At 34.9% G+C, this 19,390-nt stretch overlaps 1 protein-coding gene across 9 annotated transcripts in view; it reads left to right on the top strand.

The window, feature by feature from the left end:
- tns1b (tensin 1b) overlaps window positions 1-19,390 on the top strand; it is a 312,091-nt gene that overhangs the window by 266,097 nt on the left and 26,604 nt on the right. For 7 of the 9 annotated variants that reach the window (XM_051119023.1, XM_051119021.1, XM_051119027.1 and 4 more), the window contains 4 exons: window positions 7,342-8,772; window positions 10,299-10,382; window positions 17,687-17,874; window positions 17,987-18,125. In XM_051119023.1, the coding sequence (XP_050974980.1) occupies window positions 7,342-8,772; window positions 10,299-10,382; window positions 17,687-17,874; window positions 17,987-18,125 (1,842 nt within the window). The remainder of the gene's footprint in view (window positions 1-7,341; window positions 8,773-10,298; window positions 10,383-17,686; window positions 17,875-17,986; window positions 18,126-19,390) is intronic. The other 2 variants (XM_051119024.1, XM_051119025.1) reach the window with 2 other exon arrangements.

Raw genomic sequence — 19,390 nt, 5'->3', positions numbered from 1 at the left:
ATTGACAATTTTTATTTTATTTTAGTTTATATTTTATTTTATTTTGTTTTGTTTTATACTGGGTCCTGTATTTTATTTTGTAAGTTAATTATTTTATTTTAATTTATAAATTCATTGTTTTATTTTTTATTTTATAAATTTATTTCTACTGGGACTACATTGACGATTTGTATTTCTTTTTTTTTTTTTTTTCTTTTTTTTATTATTATTATTTTCTATGTTCCATGCCTTAAAGCAGTTACATACAACACTGTTGATGCATCAGCCATTGACAGACCAAACGTCCACATCTTTGAAGTAATGTGATAGGCCTATTGTTTTGCCTACTGACTATTGGGAAACACTATAAAAACACACACCCATACACACTCACACACACACACATACTCAAAGCCCCCCAGCTGCCTGTGCTTGTAAATCTTAATAAGTTAAGGCTTCTTAAACAATGTTAAATATAATATGCCAGTTTTCCATTCTGGCAAAAACTAGTAAGACAGAACCATTATGTTTAGGCCAAAACCGGTGAGGGGTGTTCTAGGCAAGACACAGAACTGTGGTAAAACTGTGGTAAAATCACTGTAATGCATTAGAGTAGATTATTGCTTTTATAAAACAATAGCAAGTGGAAACATCAAAGCGGCTGACTAGGTTTTGGAACAGAGCTGCTGTGTTTATGGATGCACGTCATTGAATTTGGGCCAGTGAGAGTCCTTGAGTGTGTGTTGGAGATGGGATCTGTTCCAAAACCTACTGAGCTGCCCAGTTTTGTACTGACTACATAGACTGCTGCCTTTTAAGACCTCGTCATAACTGTAGGGAAAGACTATTTGAAAGACTCTAACTTTTACAATCACAGTTGCACAGTTAATTTTGTTAGAATTTAGCATTAGCATGTTGCAAAGATAACATCACACATTTTCATTTAAAGTATTTTAAAAGTTCAATGATTATTATTATTGTTTATTTATTTTCAGAATTTTGCGCTTTTTTTTTTAAGAATTAAATCTAAATTTAAAAAGTCAATTATACCGAACTTTTTAAACAATATTTTTGGTATTAAATAAATTATAATATAGATTTTTTTTTTAATATATAATAATATTAAAGATTTTTACCAATATCTTATTTTATCAGTATTGTTTGAGCACTGTCTAATTTTTAAAAGTAATTTTCTGATCATATTGAACTTTCATTTTTCAACATGATTTTATTTTATTTTATTGAATCTATTTTTTTTTTTAAGTAAAATTTTTTATTATTTTGCACTTTTTTTTTTTTTTTTTTTTTTAAAGTTAAATCTATTTTTTAAAAAGTCAATTATACCGGAATTTTTTAACAATATTTTTGGTATTAAATAAATTAGAATCTAGAATTTAACAATCCTTTTTTAAGTGTATAATTATATTGAACATTTGACTAATATTTGTGGTACTGATTGAGCCATGATCTCATTTTTAAAAGTAATTTTTTAATCATATTGAACTTTCAGATTTTTAAAAATTTTAATTATATGAAACGTTTTTTTTATATTAAACATTTTACCAGTATTATTATTATTATTTTTAAATGTATAATTATATTAACTTTTTTAAACATTATTTATTTATTTGGTATTGAGTGAATCTAATTTTTAAAAAGTAAAATTTTAATTATTACTTTTTAAAATTATTGGCTTTTACTTTTTTTGTTCTTATTAATACTAAATTCATAATGTGAAGTTATTTATAATTACATTTCTCTATTTATAACTACATTTCTGTTGCTTTGTCTGCTTGGTAGGGTTTTTTTTTTCACCACCACAGTGGACTGTGCATTTACCTCTTCTGTAAAAGATACATGCTGCTATAGAATCTGGCCAAAACAAGGCATCTTGGAAGTGTCTGTTAGAGCACTCTTTGTGTCTTTCAAATGATGCCTTTAAATGCTGACTATGTAGGCATCTCACTGGGTTTTGGAGCAGAGCCAGGGAGTTAGCGAAGGATAACAAGCCTATCCGACAGAAAAAGCCCCAGTGATGTCACTCTAGTAGACACCAGACGCACAGCTGGGCGAGAATAAATTCACTCCCACCTCACTAGGGGTGTTGTACATCCAACGAGAAGGAAAGAGTCATGTCATCTTCAGCAGCACAGCTCAATCGGAGTTAAAACAGGAGGTGGAGAAAGAGGAGAGAGCTTTCTGATGCAAAACTACTCCCACAGCTCACTAGTGTTGAGCTGCTGGAGCTCGAGAGCAAGAAAACACTCAGACTTTTCAAAACTTTCTTTCTTCTGGGACACTTAACAGAGCTTTGCGCTAAGGCAGGTAGGAACGTCTTCTTTTGCTTCTTTTTGTGCTTTGAGCAACATCTAAAGCACTTTAGCATGCGCTCACATCCTGCTATTTTTATGGGCGATGATTAGGGTTAAACGCAAGCTGCTCATGATGTGATATCACTCGTGTCTGCGAACAGGTGATAAAAAGCGCGCCAAAATAGAAGGCGATTGCTTTTTCAAGAAAGAGGCGTGTCTGTCACATCGACATGCCAGACTCTAATGACAGCGACAGCTCCTCTGATGTCAGTATATTAAGTCATGAGGTGTTTTTAAGGTGGCAAATAAAACATGAGATCTGGTCGGCTCATCTGAGGTGAACATTCACATGTCAAGGATGAAGTTTTAACCTGCTGAGAGGTTTATGCGAGGTGTAGCTCTCCTCCGTGGTACGGAGTGGGTGTTATTTTGGAGTACGAGAGCGCTGGGAGATGTTTGAAACAGCTGAGGGATTGTTAGGGGAGACTCTGGAGGGAAGGAAAAAGGGAAGAATGGGGAGAAAACCTCGTTTTTTCCATGCTATGCTGTAAAAGGAAAATTCTGGACTTAGGCCTGGTCTCACAGACGAGAAACAAACAGTCAACTCCGTTTTGACTTTAGGTCATATCATTAGGAAACATCTGAATTCACTCCTGCAAAGTTTGGTTTATGCAGATTTAGGGATGTAAAAATCAAGTAATGTTAGCAATCTTTCTATAGTATTCAAACTGACTCATAGGTAGCTCACAGATATTACTGGTAGTAATACAGTTGAGGTCAAAAGTTTACATCCCCCTTTCAGAATGCTATTTTACCAAAATAAGAGGGGTCATACAAAATGCATAATATTGTTTATTTAGTACTGACCTGAATATGATATTTCACATCTTACCTTAATGATCCACAGCTGTGTTTTTTTTTTAATTTATTTATTTTTTATCAATAGTTGTTCATGAGTCCCTTGTTTGTCCTGCCTGCTGTTCTTCAGGTCCCACAAATCTTTTAGTTTCCAGCATTTTTGTGTATTTGAACCCTTTCCAACAATGACTGTATGACTTTGAGATCCAACTTTTCACACAGAGGACAGCTGAAGCACTCATATGCAACTATTACAGAAGGTTCAAATGCTCACTGATGCTTCAGAAGGAAAAAGCATGCATTAAGAGCCAGGGGGTGAAAACTTTTGAACAGAATGGAGATGTGTACTTTTTTATTTTTATTTTGCCTAAATATCATGTATTTTTTTTTTCATTTGGTACTTCCCTTCAGAGACTACATGTTTCCTGGAAGACAAAATAAGTTAAATTTACCCTGATCTTCAAATTCAATACGTTTTCACCCCCCAAGCTCTTAATGCGTAAACCTTCTAGAGCATTCAGTGAGCGTTGAAACCTTCTGTAATAGTTGCATGTGAGCCCCTCAGTTGTCCTCATTGTGAAAAGATACTGTCATGGGTTCAAATACACAAAAATGCTGGAAAAACCAAATAATTTGTGGGACCTGAAGGATTTTTTTCTGAAGAACAGCAGGCAGTTTAACTGTTCAGGACAAACAAGGGACTTATGAACAACTATCACTAAACAAAAAAACACAGCTGTGGATCATTGTATCATAGATAAACATCTTTTATGTGAAACATCTAAGTACTAAATAAACAATAACAATTTTGCAGATTCTGAAAGGGGGATGTAAACTTTCGACATCAGCTATATCTACAGTCTATACTTTGGGGTCTGCATGATTTTAATGTATGAAAGAAGTCTGTTTTGCTGACCCAAGATGCATTTATTTTCCAAAATACAGTAAAATGCATACATATAGTGTTTATTCTGGACAATATACCACTTTACCTTTGATGCGCAGCAGCGAACGTCAAGGTTGGCCGCATTTGACAGACATCAGCTTGTGTACTCTCGTGTTTAACCTCCAGTCAAACCAATAGGTCACATAGCTGCATGTGACACAGGGTCAAAGGTGATCACTGAATTTGCTGCAAGTAGACATCTACAGCCTAAAGGTCAACAGGTCTCTTGAGGTAACCCGGGATGTCTATTTTTAAGGATCTTGAGGGAGCTGTTAGTCTTAAATCACCCGCAGACCATATGATGCATACTGGTCACTGATTGAAATGCACTGGAAGTCATAGTAGCATTGTATTTTGGAAATTATTTGTTTAAAGTAAACTAGATACTGTGAATTTCATCTGGTTTTCTGTTATGCCTGTGAAATAATCTGGATTTTTTGAAATAGAATATAACGTGGAAACTTGGGAATTTGTTGAAATATCAGCATTAAATTCTCTTTCTAAGAACCTCTTTCATAACACTTTGTGTTCAGGCATGGAAATGTGAAATTTAAACTAAAATGTTAAACCGGCTACCTTTCTAAAGAAGTTTTTATATTTCATTCTATATTAAAATTATTTCATTTGAGATGGCCCAATACAATTTATTAACACTTAAGCACATTATTTATTTGCTAGATTTGCTAGAATTGTACCAGAATATGCTTTTAAACACTTTTAGCAAATTGGAAAAAGCATTTCATTGAATGACCCATCTGTACATACTGCTTTTGGCACTTAAAAAATAAAACAAACATGTTTGAACAAGCTAATCAAGGTCTTCAGGATTACTAGATAGTCACAGGCAGGTGATTTGGATTAAGGTTGAATCCAAAGTTGACCTGGAGGGCCAGAGTTGTGAACCCCTGCTTTATGCCAATAGTCACAAGTCCAACTGTTCATGACTAGTGAGCCACAGTCTCTCGTCTTCAGCTATTAGTGCTATAGAGTGTCAAAAAAACGCATAGCAGAGCTTAGAGTATTGTGCCCGCTTTTCCCAGCTGTATTATCAGATTTGCGGCTCGACAGATCATGCATTAAGACACCATGGGAAACTCAGCGTGAGTGTTTCAGGCTGGCTCTATCTGAATGAATGACATTTTGTCACAGTCTGTGGTTTTGAGGCTGTCTTATTCTCCCAAGCACGCTGAACAGAACACGCTTCATTTTTTTTTCTGGGATCTGGGATTGCAATGCATTGTTGATATCAAAAGGCCATTGCAGAGTGAACTGTCAAACAGTGGCTTAGTGGTTTTGGGAAGCCAGAAAACAGTTACAGTCTGTTATTAGAATGCATGACCACAGGGGAAACAAGACACTGATTGTTAAGAGCCAAAGATACGTTGACACACAGCCACCCGAAAATAGGTGTGTTATGTGTTTGTGTAAGTGTCCGAACGTGTGTGTTAATGTGTGAGTATAGGAAATGATGCTACAATTCCAAGGAGACAGGAAATGCCTCCAATCTTGTGTGTGGTGATTTTTCCACTGGTGAGTCACTGGCTTGGACTGGGAGCGTGGTGCCTCTCATGAGAGGCGCAAACTGACTCATTGCATGAGGCGGAGCTGCCTTTCGTTTTCATGTGCGAGTACACGTGCATGTTTCAGCCGGACTTTCAAAAAGTTGATTGTTTGACATAAACTGAGTGCTCACTCCAAAAGTGTTTATGTGCTTAAAAACAATCACAAGTAGTTAAGTCGCCCATTATAAACAAGGATCTAGCATCCTTTTTCTCCAGTAACAAATATTTTTGTTATCATTAAAGAGATTTAATTAAAAAAAAACTCACTTTAATGTCATTTCAAACCTGTATGAAAAATTTGTATTTCATACAATTTCATACAATCATAGTAAATGGGGTCCAGAACTGGGAAAGGGATCTTAGTTCTCTTCATGCTTTGTATGGGACTTGATTGGGAGAGTAAATTTTGAAATTAAGTGTTACTGTAAGTGATTTTGAGTAAGAGTTTTAAACTACAATAGTGTGTAATGTCCAGTTACGCCGGATAGATTTGAAGAGATTCTGTCATGTTTTCTTACCATTGTAGTCAACAGTGTTGCTTTTGCCTGGTTGGACACATGAATAATGTGTCTTTTTTTTTTTTTTTTTTTGGCTATTTAGCATGCTAATGCATGCTGATGCTAGTTAGTCTCAGCCTCAGACGTCACGCCTACGGACCGCTGGCTGAAGGAATAATGCATATTTGACCCTAGAATGCAAAACCAGTCTTAAGCAGCACGGGTATATTTGTAGCAATAGCCAAAAATACATTGCATGGGTCAAAATTATTGATTTTTCTTTTATGCCAAAAAATCATTAGGATAATAAATAAAGATCATGTTCCATGAACATATTTTGTACATTTCCTACCATAAATATATCAAAACTTAATTTTTGATTTGTAATATGCATTGCTAAGAATTTCATTTGAACAACTTTAAAGGCGATTTTTTCAATACTTAGATTTTTTTTGCACCCTCATATTCCAGTGTTTCAAACGATACATCAATGGAAAGCGTATTTATTCAGCTTTTGGATTATATAAGTCTTAGTCTTTTGAACAATTGACCCTTATGACTGGTTCTGTGGTCACATATGGGACACAAAATTGGAAACACTTCAGAAGTTTTGAGGTCCTCATCGGATTGGTTGAAACATACAGGATTTCCTGAAAACGTGTGTTTTGCATCCTTTAACGTTTCACCTGGAAAAAAAGACGCTGTGACACCAAACCCCTTCTTGGAAGAACAAAGCCGTCATGTTTACAACTGTGACAACAAGCGCTTAGGGGGAGCAACTACATGTATATGAAATATGTAAAGTTCATGGAATAAACTCTTTAAAATATGTCTGAGAGTTTTACAGACGGTCTGATATTGTGGGGACATTTCCACACCCCTAAATATGACGCAGTACAAAATGAAACGTGATTGGTTGCTTTACCTGTCAGTCATATGGCCTCTTGGGCGCTCATTGGCCATTCAAGGTGGCCAAGGTTCCCAGACCTTCTGCTGTCAGTTTAAAGGGCTGGCTACGCAAGACTACTACCTGGTAGTTTGCTAGCTGGTAGGACCTAATAATGTATTTGAGTGATGTGACACATAAATTAAGTAGTCACAACGTGAAGTTGCTTATTGATTTTATGTGTATATATGAAATAGCTAAATGTATTAACACATTCCATTTTTCTTATTGTCTTCAACAGACGTTATTCACACACAAGGTCCATTGGATGGTAGTCTCTACGCCAAGGTTCGGAAGAAAGAGTCTCTCGACGGAGGTGTCACAACTAATGGTCTCCCAGCCACTGTCGATCACACTTTACCTGCTGTAGACCACACTCTACCACCGGTCGACCACGCCTTATCTGTAAGCAGCGATTCGGGCAACTCCACCGCTTCCATCAAAACCGACCGCACGGATGAAGTCAGCCATCAGCCGGCCTTGGTGAGTCAGCCGTCCTCCCAGCCCCTCAGCCCAGAGGAAAAACAAGAGCTGGACCAGTTGCTCAGTGGTTTGGAAGCACCAATGCATCGTGCAGGTTACCAAAGCAGCCCTGGCACCGGAGGCGGTGGGGTCCTACACCTCGTCCCCGCCCAGGTTCACGTCAACGGACACACCAACATAGACCGTGAGACAGATATCCTCGATGACGACCTGCCCAACAGCCAGGAAGGAAACAGCGTGGACAGTCTCGGAACCCTCTCGTCTTTCGAAGGCAGAGCCACTCCAGCAGATCTGTACTACCAGTCAGAGACGGTTATTAATGGACAAGATGCGCCGTATTCGGAGAAGGGTGTCCATGAGAAAATACCAGAGCCCAAAGTGCACAGCTCCTCGTCTGTCCAAGAGCACTTAGGGTCCGCTAGTGGCTACGCCAACCAGAATGGCAACATCTACCGATCTCAATCATTAGGAGCAACCCCGACCACAGAGCAGAAGTACATGCCCAAAGCTCCCACACGCACGACCAGCAGTAGGGATGCAGTGCAGAGGGGACTGAATGTTTGGCAACAGTATGGAGTTCCAGAAGTCCCAGTTACAGATGGAGTCACCTTCAACCCTGTTCTACAATCCCACAGCCTCCCAGAGTTTCCTCACATGGCATCTCAACAAGAAATTGAGCAGTCCATTGAAGCACTCAACATGCTAATGCTGGACCTTGACCCAGCACTTACTCAAGTCCCTAAGTCACATAGTGCCCCATCTGGAGAAGGTGGAGTGGTCACCACCCAACCATCTTTCTCTCAAACCCAAGCACGGCCATCCTACCAATCTGATGCAGCCATTCATGACCGAAGTGGGGCTTCTCCATACCCTTTGAGCTTTCAACAGGTAGCTGCAGAGCAGCCCACTATAAACCAGCAGAGACCAACAGCCATGTCCCAGCATGCTCCATTCCCTTCTGAGGCAGAAGGTCAGGCTCCAATGTCCCGGTCCACAGTGCCTTCCTCCACCTTTGGAGTTCTCCAGTTGAAACCCCTCAACATTTACCCCTCAAGTACCACATCGCAGTCCCCTGAGCCCCAGGAGAGCCAGCATAGCTATTCTGCCTCCTCATCGCCTTTGCCTAAAGAGTCTGAACCGGAAGATGCCAACTACAAATTGGATGGTCTTGTAGCGCACCGTGTAGCTGGTAAGATCAACTTTCCGCTTTCGTTGCTTTCAGGTACAACAGTAATGGTACATTAATCATTCCTTAGGCAACAGCCATCCAGGCTACATTACTCCTGCATATTGTTTACAGAATGCAAGGAAAATGTAGTAAAGGAAAACATCTCAATGCTCGTCTTGAGTGCTTGAGTTAAGCTCGTCTTGAGAGCTTTGAGAGCCTTTTACACTCAAGGCGGTGCCTTTTTTGGTGGAGTTTCTTTGTTGGCGTTGACATAAGCACTGTGAGATCACAAAGAAAGCTTTGTCCAAAGTGCTTCTGGCTTAAGCCTCAATATCAGACCACATTTCTTTTCCGTGCCAAGCCAAAACCGAACATTTGTACATTACATCTGGAGAAGTGCCCAAACAACTGAGGGCTGTTTTACGGCAGTGCGCTTTTTTCTGTTAACATTATCTGTTCAGAAAGTTTAGAAAGATTTTCCTGGAAGCCTCAGTCTTCTCCTTTTCAATGTTTTGAGAATAATGGCAGCACGTAAGAGTTGTTTGTTGACCCAGTCTTGTTTTGTTGCAGGCTTAATTCACCATGACTTGTTTAGGTTTTTTTAATGTTGAGTTTCAATTACAGATGTTATTACATACTGCTGATGGATCTTACAACCCCAAATGTCATAAACACTGTATATATAGACTTCCATTTAATCCTTGCTGCGTATCTGCCAAAAACATAAATGTAAAACATATTGCTGATGCATTGGCTCCGGGCTCACTTTTGCCCTCTAGTGGTTGTACAGTACAGGTTTTACAGTTAATATTTTACAAAATGAATGCATCAAACAGGTAACGAAGGTCACAAACTGATAGGAAGAGCTGAGTTAGCTAAACCAACCCCATCTGGAAAACCTCAGGAAACCAACGTTAAACCCGAGAGGAAACAGCTTAGATAAGGCATGCATGGACAAACCTAGTCAGCTATGTTTCTGTTTTATTGCAGACTGACGCTTAGTAGTGTTGTTGGCTCAGCATAGATAAGTGTTCCTGTAATGAGTAGGACACATGAGGAGGAAGCTGCTGTCTTTCTTTGTAGCCTTCCCTTGAGTCCTTGCACTTGACACAAGCTCTTGCAACACTGATTGAAGAGCTCTCAGTATCTAGTGCTGGGATTTAGTTATCAGACCTGTCACTATCTAGAATTAAGGGAACGCTTTGTCTACATTTAACATCCACGGCGTTCCACCACAGATAGAGTGTGTTTATCTTTCCTACTGAAGTTAAGGCAATACATACTACACATTAGGCCTGGACTTTTTTATTGGGGCCATATTGCCCATCTTTGAAGATATTTCTAATTAGCAGTATACTAGCATGTGCTAATGTTTTCTTTCCCCCCTTTTTCTCCATTCTCTCATGTTTATCCTCTGTGGAACACCTGTCTCATCAAATACCTCCACCTTCCCTTCCTCCTCTTCACCTTCTTCCTTTACTTCCTGCCATGGTTCCGTCATCCCTCCTCTTCCTCTTCCTCCTCCTCTTCCTCCGGGTGGTGTACAGAGTACACTGCTCGTATCAGAGGCATCAGTAACAGGCAGAACGTTCCTGAGCTCGGTCACCGCCGCCGCTCTTTCTCCTTCAGTGGTTGGTCTCTGTGATGCACTGTGCCGCCCCCTAACACTAACTTATAACACCTGTGCATGTTGTGGTTGTGTGCTATTTCTCCGTTCTCTCTCGCTTTCGCCCCCTATCTTTCCCCACTACTTTTTTTTTTTTTTTTTTTTTACCGCAATGAGAGTACAAGCTTTTATAAAACTGCCAGTTATTTTTAAAAATAGTATTTTTATTTTATTTTATAATATTTATTATAATACATTTACATTAGTTCACAATCTTTTTATTTTATTTTATTAGATTTTTTTATTCAATTATAATTTAGTCTCATCTGTTTTATAATTACAAGTTTAATAATAACAAGTTAATAAAATAAAATAAAATAAAATATTATTTGTGTTATACAGAAGAAAGTCATATATGTTTGGAACAACATAAAAATGATGACAGAACTTTCATTTTTTCAGTGAACTATGCCTAAAATCTTGGATAAAATCTTGTCTCTTTTAGAATAACAATTACAAGTACAATATATATAAAACAATATAAAACAAAAAGTAAAATAAAATATCATACACTATTTCCACGATTTTATTTTAGTTTTAATGTAATTTAATTTAATTTTTTATTTTATTAATATTGTAGTTGTAGTTGTAATTGTTATTATAAAGCAGATGAGACTAAATTATAATTGGATAAAATAAAAAATCAAGTAAAATCTAGAATAAAATAAAATGAGTGTGAACTAATGTAAATGTAAAGGCATAGTTCACCGAAAAAATATTTTATCTTATTTTATATACATTTATATTTTAAATATTGTACTTGTAATTGTTATTATAAAACAGATGTGACTAAATTCTAATTGGATAAATTAAACTAAAAAATAAGGTAAAATCTACAATAAAATAAAATGAGTGTGAACTAATGTAAATGTAAAGGCATAGTTCACCAAAAAATATTTTATTTCATCTTATTTTATTTTATTTTAAATACTGTATTTGTAATTGTTATTATAAAACAGATGTGACTAAATTATAATTGGATTAAAATAAAAAATAAGGTAAAATAAAATGAGTGTGAACTAATGTAAATGTAAAGGCATAGTTCACCGGAAAAATATTTTATTTTATTTTATTTTATTTTAAATACTGTTCTTGTAATTGTTATTACAAAACAAATGAGACTAAATTATAATTGGATAAAAAAAAATAATAATAAAGTAAAATCTAAAATAAAATAAAATGAGTGTGAACTAATGTAAATATAAAGGCATAGTTCACAAAAAAAGTATTTTATTTTAAATACTGTACTTGTAATTGTTATTATAAAGCGGATTATACTAAATTATAATTGGATAAAATAAAATAAATAAATAAAATCTAAAATAAAATAAAATGAGTGTGAACTAATGTAAATGCAAAGGCATAGTTCACCGAAAAATTAAAGTGTTGCGATCATTTACTCATTTTCATGTTATTCCAAACTTGACTTTCTTCTGTGGAACACAAAATATTTTATTTAATTTTAAATATTGTACTTGTAATTGTCATTATAAAACAGATGTGACTAAATTCTAATTGGATTGAATAAAACCGTAAAATAAAATCTAAAATAAAATAAAATGAGTGTGAACTAATGTAAATGTAAAGGCATAGTTTACCACAAAATTGAAGTTCTGTCATCATTTACTCATTTTAATGTTCTTCCAAACATATATGACTTTCTTCTGTGGAAAAAAGGATATTTTGAAAGACAATGACCTCATTTATTTCGGTAGTATTGACAAAAACAGTCCACAAATCAAAAAAGGCACGCATGTTTGGAATGACGTGATGTTGAGTAAATGTGACCGTTTTCATTTTAGCTTAGTTTTGATTTTCCATTTCCTTTTTCTTTCACTATTTGCTCTATTTGAATCTCTCTCCTTGATCTCCCTCACTAATTTAACACTCTTCCTTAACCATTAACCTGTGCTGGAATTTCAGCTTGTTTGGGTGAAATAACAGTTAACAAGAGTATTACTTCGGTTCGCTCCTTTGTGCTGGGTGACCTCTGCAAACAAATTGCATTTGTATTATGTGATGAGTTAAAGTTACAGAGTAGCAGGACAAAGGCCAGTCTGTCTGGATCAACTGAGCCCATGTCACAAGATCCAGTCTACCAGACCTGGGGAACAATACCAAGGCGAGCAGACACTGGCTTCATTCAAGGACTCTCCTTTACCTCTGTTTAAGCATTTAGATGAAGGACAAAGCGTAATAAATCCTCCCCGAGTCTGGAGACCATTATACAATCCTTATCTGCCACAGGGGAGTAAACGTCTCGTACGTTCGCTGTCTTCGGTCCCGTTCGAGGGCCCATGCGGACCGTGTTCGGTAGCCAGGTACCAGGATGAATGTTTGTCTTGGACCTCTCCTGAGTCTCATTCAATCCAATACAGATAGAACAATGGCATAAACGAGACTATGGAGAGAGAGAGAGAGCAGCATATCCTGCTTCTCAGAATAGATATCTTATTTACCTCATGCTGGATCCCTGAGGCTGAGAAATGAGAAAGCTATGCCAGAAAAAGAATCAACTTTTCTCTCTTGTGTCTTAACTCACATTTATAATGTTTTTGCTGCTGATATAAAATGGGGCAACATTGTAAAAGCTTAAATTATTTTAATATGCTTTTAATCTGGCAATTAAGACACTTACAGAGTGTCATTAAGACTCATTTTGCAGTGAAACCATTACGTTGTAATAGTGTTGCAAATTTGAACTTTAGTAGCAAAACAAGATTACAGTTGGTAAGTCTGATTCATTTTGATTCAGTAAATCAGAGCAGTGTTATTTATAAACCATGTATTCAATAATATTTTAAATAAACTTTTATTTGTTTATTATTCAGATTAGATTTTTTAACTAATTGCTTTTGTTTTTTAATATTTTTAATCATTACTTTTTTTAGTAATTTAGTACTTCAATTTAAAAACCTTAAAAAGCAATGTAAATTTGTCATTTTTTTCAGTTCAGATTTTTTTTACTAATTGCTTTTGTCAGTTAATATTTTTTTATAATTCCATTTGTTGTATTTCTATTTTAGTAATTCTAGTACATCAATTTCTTTAAAATTTCTTTTAATAAGCAACAAATTTAAGTTTTTCGTCTTTTTAAAATTTAAAATGTATTTTTCAGAATTGCTTATCAATTTTAATATATTTTTTTAAAATTTCTCTTTCTGTATTTATTTTAGTTTTAGTAATTTTAGCACTTCATTTTAAATTATTTTAAATTAACTTTATTTTTGAGTTTTTACTAATTGCTTTTGTCATTTTTAACATTTCTGTTTTAGTAATTTTAAATTTTAAATTATTAAAAAACAACAACAACAGATTTAAATTGTTTATCTTCTTAAAAAATATTTTAAATTTACTTTTATTTTTCAGTTTTGATTTTTTAGGTCAGCTTTGGTCAGTTTTATTTTTTTATTACTTTTATTTTAAAATGTTTTTACTAATTGCTTTTGTCAATTTTAATATTTTTAATATTTTTATTTTTTGTATTTCTATTTAAGTTTTAGTCATTTTAATTTAAACTTATTTTAAAAAGCAACATAAATGAAAAAATGTCAGATTTAAAAAATATATATATTTTAAATGAACTTTTATTTTACTAATTGTTTTTGTCAATTTTAATATTTTTAATATTTCTGTTTTCTATTTTCGTTTTAGTAATTTTACTACTTAAATTTAAAATTACTTTAAAAAGCAACAAATTAAAAGTTTCAATTTTTTATTATTTTAATTTTTACTATTAAAACTTTTATTTTCCAGTTTTAATATTTTTTACTAATTGCGTTTGTCAGTTTTAATATTTTTAATATTATATTTCTATTTTAGTTTTAGTCATTTTAGTACTTCAATTTAAACTTATAAAACAAATTTACCTTTTTCATCTTTTTAAAAATGATCTTCAGTTAACTTTTATTTTTCAGTTTTGATTTTTTACTAATTACTTTTTATATTTCTGTTTTAGTTTTAGTAATTTTAGTGCTTAAATTTAAAATTGTATTTTTTTATTTCAGCTTTATTTGAATGAACAAAAACAATTTACAACATCGCAGCACAATCAATTTATATCTCAGATTCACTGGTTTGTGTATAACATTTTTCATTCATTATATAATATTTTAGTAAAAATATTTGTAGGTAAATATTGCTGTTTATATTGTGGCTTATTAATGAATGTAACTAAATATCATTATTCCTTTTGTTCATTTGGTAAATAACAGTTAGAAAACCGATGATTTGATTATTTTAACTAGCATTTTAATGCATTGTACCATTTGAGCATTTTGAATCAAACAGTGTTTGTTTGGTTTCAATGATGGTTTCCCTGATTGAATCACCTCAGTTACAGCAGCTTGAATCTATTAGGATGGTGTGATCACTAAGGCAACAGCACAGTTTGTCATGCACAGCTGTAGATCTGGCGTACTACATCTGTTTTGCATGTTTCCTCTCCCGACCTCGTCTGAAGCGACACTGGGGGATACAGACCATACGATATCCCAGCACATCCAAACGCCGGATTCATCGCTTCCCAGGCCAGTCAGCTTCGGAATCCGAATGTCTGACATCGTCGTAGAAACCGCACGAGTCTGATCCAGGAATGCGAACAGATTGCAGATGGAGCACGAGCGTCCTTTTGAAAACCTTCCCTTTGTGACATCACTACCCTATTGTTTTCCGAACTGCTCGTTTTGCGAGCAGCACTCCAGAAGTGGTTTAAATGCACCCTGGATGCCTAGCTAACGTCACGCTCGCATGTCCAAAAGTGGAAGTGGTCGATCTCTCTGAAGCTGTTTCCCAGCGCACGTGAGGTTCTGATGGTCTGAGCTGTGGTCTGACCGCACGTATCAATCGTAGGCCTCGCTCAGGGAGCTAGTAAATATTTTGCTCAGCGTGTTGCTCGGTTTCCATGATATTCCACTCACTCCCACCAGAATGTATTAATGCTTTGCTCGCTCTCAGACTGAGTCCAGTTGAATGAGCTTTAATCTGTGTGTGGCTGTACATGCTTTCACAGAAGCCATAAAAGCTCTTTTTTCTTATCTGCACGTTGACAGTGAACAGTCAAACAGATTTGCTTAAGCCTGGCACACACTGTAATGCATTGCAGACTGTCACCCTGCACACATTTCAAGTCTCTAATTCTATTTGAAAGTCTTTCTGCTTAGAAAAGTAGTAGCATGTATTTTCAGTATCATACCTTTTATTGTTTTCATTCCATGTGATTTATTTCTGTTTGCTATTTTCACTTTCAAAATACACTACCATTCAAAAGTTTCTTAGTGTTTTTAAAGAAGTCTCTTCTGCTCATCAAGCCTGCATTTATTTGATCTAAAGTACAGCAAAATTCAGTAAACAGTAAAATTTTTAAAATAACTGTTTTCTATTTGAATATATTTTGAAATGTAATTTATTCCTGATTTTAAAGCTGATTTTTTAACATCATTACTCCAATCACATTATCCTTCAGAAATCATTCTAATATGCTGATTTACTGTTTAAAAAACATTTATTATTATTGTTGTTGTTGTTGTTGTTGTTGTTATTCTTATCATCATTATTATTATATTATTATTATTTTTATTATTATTATTATTATGTTGAAATTTTTTTCAGGATTCTTTGATGAATAGAAAGTTCATTTGTAATATTTCTATTTTAGTTGTAGTAATTTTAATATTTTTAATATTTCTTTTTTGTATTTCTATTTTAGTTTTAGTCATTTAAAAAGATTTAAAATGTAAAAAGATTTTATTCAATTGACATTTTTTTCAGCTTTATTTGATTTAACAAAACCAATTTACAACATTGCAGGGCAATCAATTTATGTCTCAGATTCAATTATTTGTTTTTTGTAATCACTCAGAAAGTACATATGTAGTTCCCTGCATAGCATTTTTAATTTATTATATAATGTTTTAGTAAAATATTTGTAGCTAAATATTGCTGTTTATATTGTTACATATTAATGACATAATTAAATATAATTCTATTGTTGATTTGTTGTTCATTCATATTCCGAGTAGAATTTTTTTCAGGTTTCTTTGATGAAAAGAAAATTTAAAAGAACAGCATTTATCTGAAATAGAAATCTTTTGCAACATTATAAATGTCTTTATCATCACTTTTGATCAATTTAAAGCATCCTTGCTAAATAAAAGTATTAATTTCTATAAATTCTATAATACAATTAAAATAAAATCAAAACTGAAAAATTAATAATTTAAAATTTAAATTTATGTTGCTTTTTAAAATAATTTTAAATTGAAGTACTAAAATTACTACAACTAAAATAGAAATACAAAAAATAGAAATTTGAAAAATATTTAAAATGAACTTTACATTCATGAAAAAATAAATGTTACTCGAACAGCAAATCATCATATTAGAATGATTTCTGAAGGATCTTGTGACACTGAAGACTGGAGTAATGATGCTGAAAATTCAGGTTTGATCACAGGAATAAATTACATTTTAAAATTATTCAAATAGAAAGTTATTTTAAGAAGTAACAATATTTCACAATATTACTGCTTTTGCAGTATGTTGGATCAAATAAATGCAGGGTTGTTGAGCAATTAGATTCTTTAAAAAAAACATTAAAAGTCTTACTGTTCAAAAACTTTTGACTGGCTGTGTACACAGAACACATAAATGTCAGGTTAAACCACTTAGCAATTATTTAATTATATTGAACTAATTTAATTATGATTTTCTGCCACTGAATGGATGAAAAAAAAAGAATTACAGTAGTGATTGTTGTCTTAGAAAACAACTTAATTAATGTGCATTCCATCAGCTTTCAGTTACCAACTCCATTAGTTATCCATTTCTGTTCTCCGTTTTTGCCTCACTACTAGAGAAGACTTGCACAAATCCAGTTTTATTTACACAGAGACTCTTGGTATCAAACAGAACGTGATGAAATAGTCGTCGGAGCTGCTTTGAAACTGTTCCAGAGCTTTATCCAGAAGTACACATTACCCTTTAAATCCATGGAGTTGCTCTAATATTCCAGCTTTTTGTAATCTAGGCTGTTTGAATGGGAACATTGTTTGTCGTTCCAACAGGCTTTTATGTGGTGCGAATTGGACGTCAGTGCAGCTCTTGACAGAGAGTTAATTCTTAAGAGTTCATTGGCAGTTTTCCACGTATTTCTTCAAGGAATATTTTGACATTTGGATATTTTTTATTTTCAAGTATGATAAATGTTCTTCTGCAGGCTCTAAATGTTATCTGTTAGAGATGACGTCATATTTTGTTTTTTCTTGGCAGGAGTTCAGTCTGGTGAAATGTCACCGGATGAGGTTTCGGTTCCAGGACGGTGCCGGACCATTAGTGAGGGTCTTTCCCAAGATGACAGCTCACCAACCCCAGGAAGCTCGGTCCGCTCCCCCATCCGATGCATCTCACCCGAGCTGGCCAATACGATTGCTTTAAACCCTGGGGGGCGGCCCAAGGAGGTAGACCGCACAGACAAACATGCATTTTTCAAATTATTGGTCTCAGAAATAAATGTGGGTGCGTATGTATTTGTGCATTTGGATATGTGTCCACCTGTCCTTCTTTCTCCAGAGACACATGCACAGCTACAGAGAGGCGTTTGAGGAAATGGATGGGGGTCCCGTCAGCCCCCCTCCGATCGTTGGTGGTGAGGCACTACCCCAAACCCCTGCCTTCCCTGTCTCGCCACAAACCCCTTACTTCAACCTAAGTAAGTTCCCCTACTGGAGGAGGAGGGCGCCATAGAGCTGTAGAATCACTGCCTCTCTTTGTTAAGACTTGTATGGCTTAATATAAAGTAAATGATGCCTCTTACTGAAATATATAGTAGAAAACCTATTAAGATTTATGTTATTTAGAAAATCCACATTGTTTTATACATATTCATATTTTGAACTATACAAAGCACCATTATTTAGATGATGTGAAATGGTTGCACTTGGTGAGCTACTGGCACTACCTGTTGCCATTTTTACTGCAACACAAAGCGGAAAATACAATACTGATATGATGCCATATTGTCCGGCTTTCGGACAATATGGCATCATTTTCAGTCGAGGGGCAACAAGAGAAGTTATGTAATTCTTAAATGCTTTTTTATCAACAAGAAGAGGAGAAAAGAATGGGAAGATGCCTGTGGATGAATAAAACTACTTAAAGACCAGCATCTTTGTTCTCTCCACTTCAGCCCTGTTGCCTCTGAGGCTATTAGTAGACCACAGCTGCTGAAAGAGCTTACAAATGGCAGAGACAAGAAATGCTAGATGCCATCCTGGCAGGATGTAGACATACTGGCGCTTGTCATGACGCTGCAGCCACTGAAGGAGTTTCTCAGCAGATTTCACTCAATATCGTGGGTGTTTAGACTCCTTCTGGGCAAGAATCAATGTTGCGGCATTTGGTTCAAGTCTACACTTATACCCATTGCCCCCTGTAAGCTCTTTCAGTAGCTGTGGTCATCATCATATCAGTATTTTATTTTCCAAGTTGTGTTGTGGTAAAAATAGCATAAGGTAGCGCCAGTAGCTCACCGAGTGCAAGCATTTCATGTCATTGTCCAAAATATGTATAAAACAGTGTTTTTTTTTTTTTCAATTAACGTAATGGGTTTTCTAGTACATGTTTTAGTAAAAGACATTATTTATATTATATTAAGCTATAAGTGGTCACAACCTTCACTGATAGTTGGTTCTGTTCATTTTGATATTATCTAGAAAACACAAGTGTTGAGCATAGCAAGAAACTACAATGAAGTCCAACTGTCCAATAATATCCAATCTGTCGTTTGGATATTATTGGTATTGTATAGTTTCTGAAAAAAAGAGCTCTGTTTCAAAACCTAGTGAACTGCCTACATAGGCAACATCAGGTGTTTTTTTTTTTTTTTTTTTTTTTTTTTTTAAAATGCCATCCCAGAACATAGGCAGCATGCTTATTACCTGCTTTAAGCCAAGTTCTAAGGCACCATCACTTATG

This window comes from Labeo rohita, chromosome 9, assembly GCF_022985175.1.
Source record: "Labeo rohita strain BAU-BD-2019 chromosome 9, IGBB_LRoh.1.0, whole genome shotgun sequence".
Classification (NCBI taxonomy): Eukaryota; Metazoa; Chordata; class Actinopteri; order Cypriniformes; family Cyprinidae; genus Labeo; species Labeo rohita.
The sequence above is the reverse complement of the archived record's forward strand: the minus strand, read 5'-3'. Positions and strand labels throughout refer to the sequence as shown.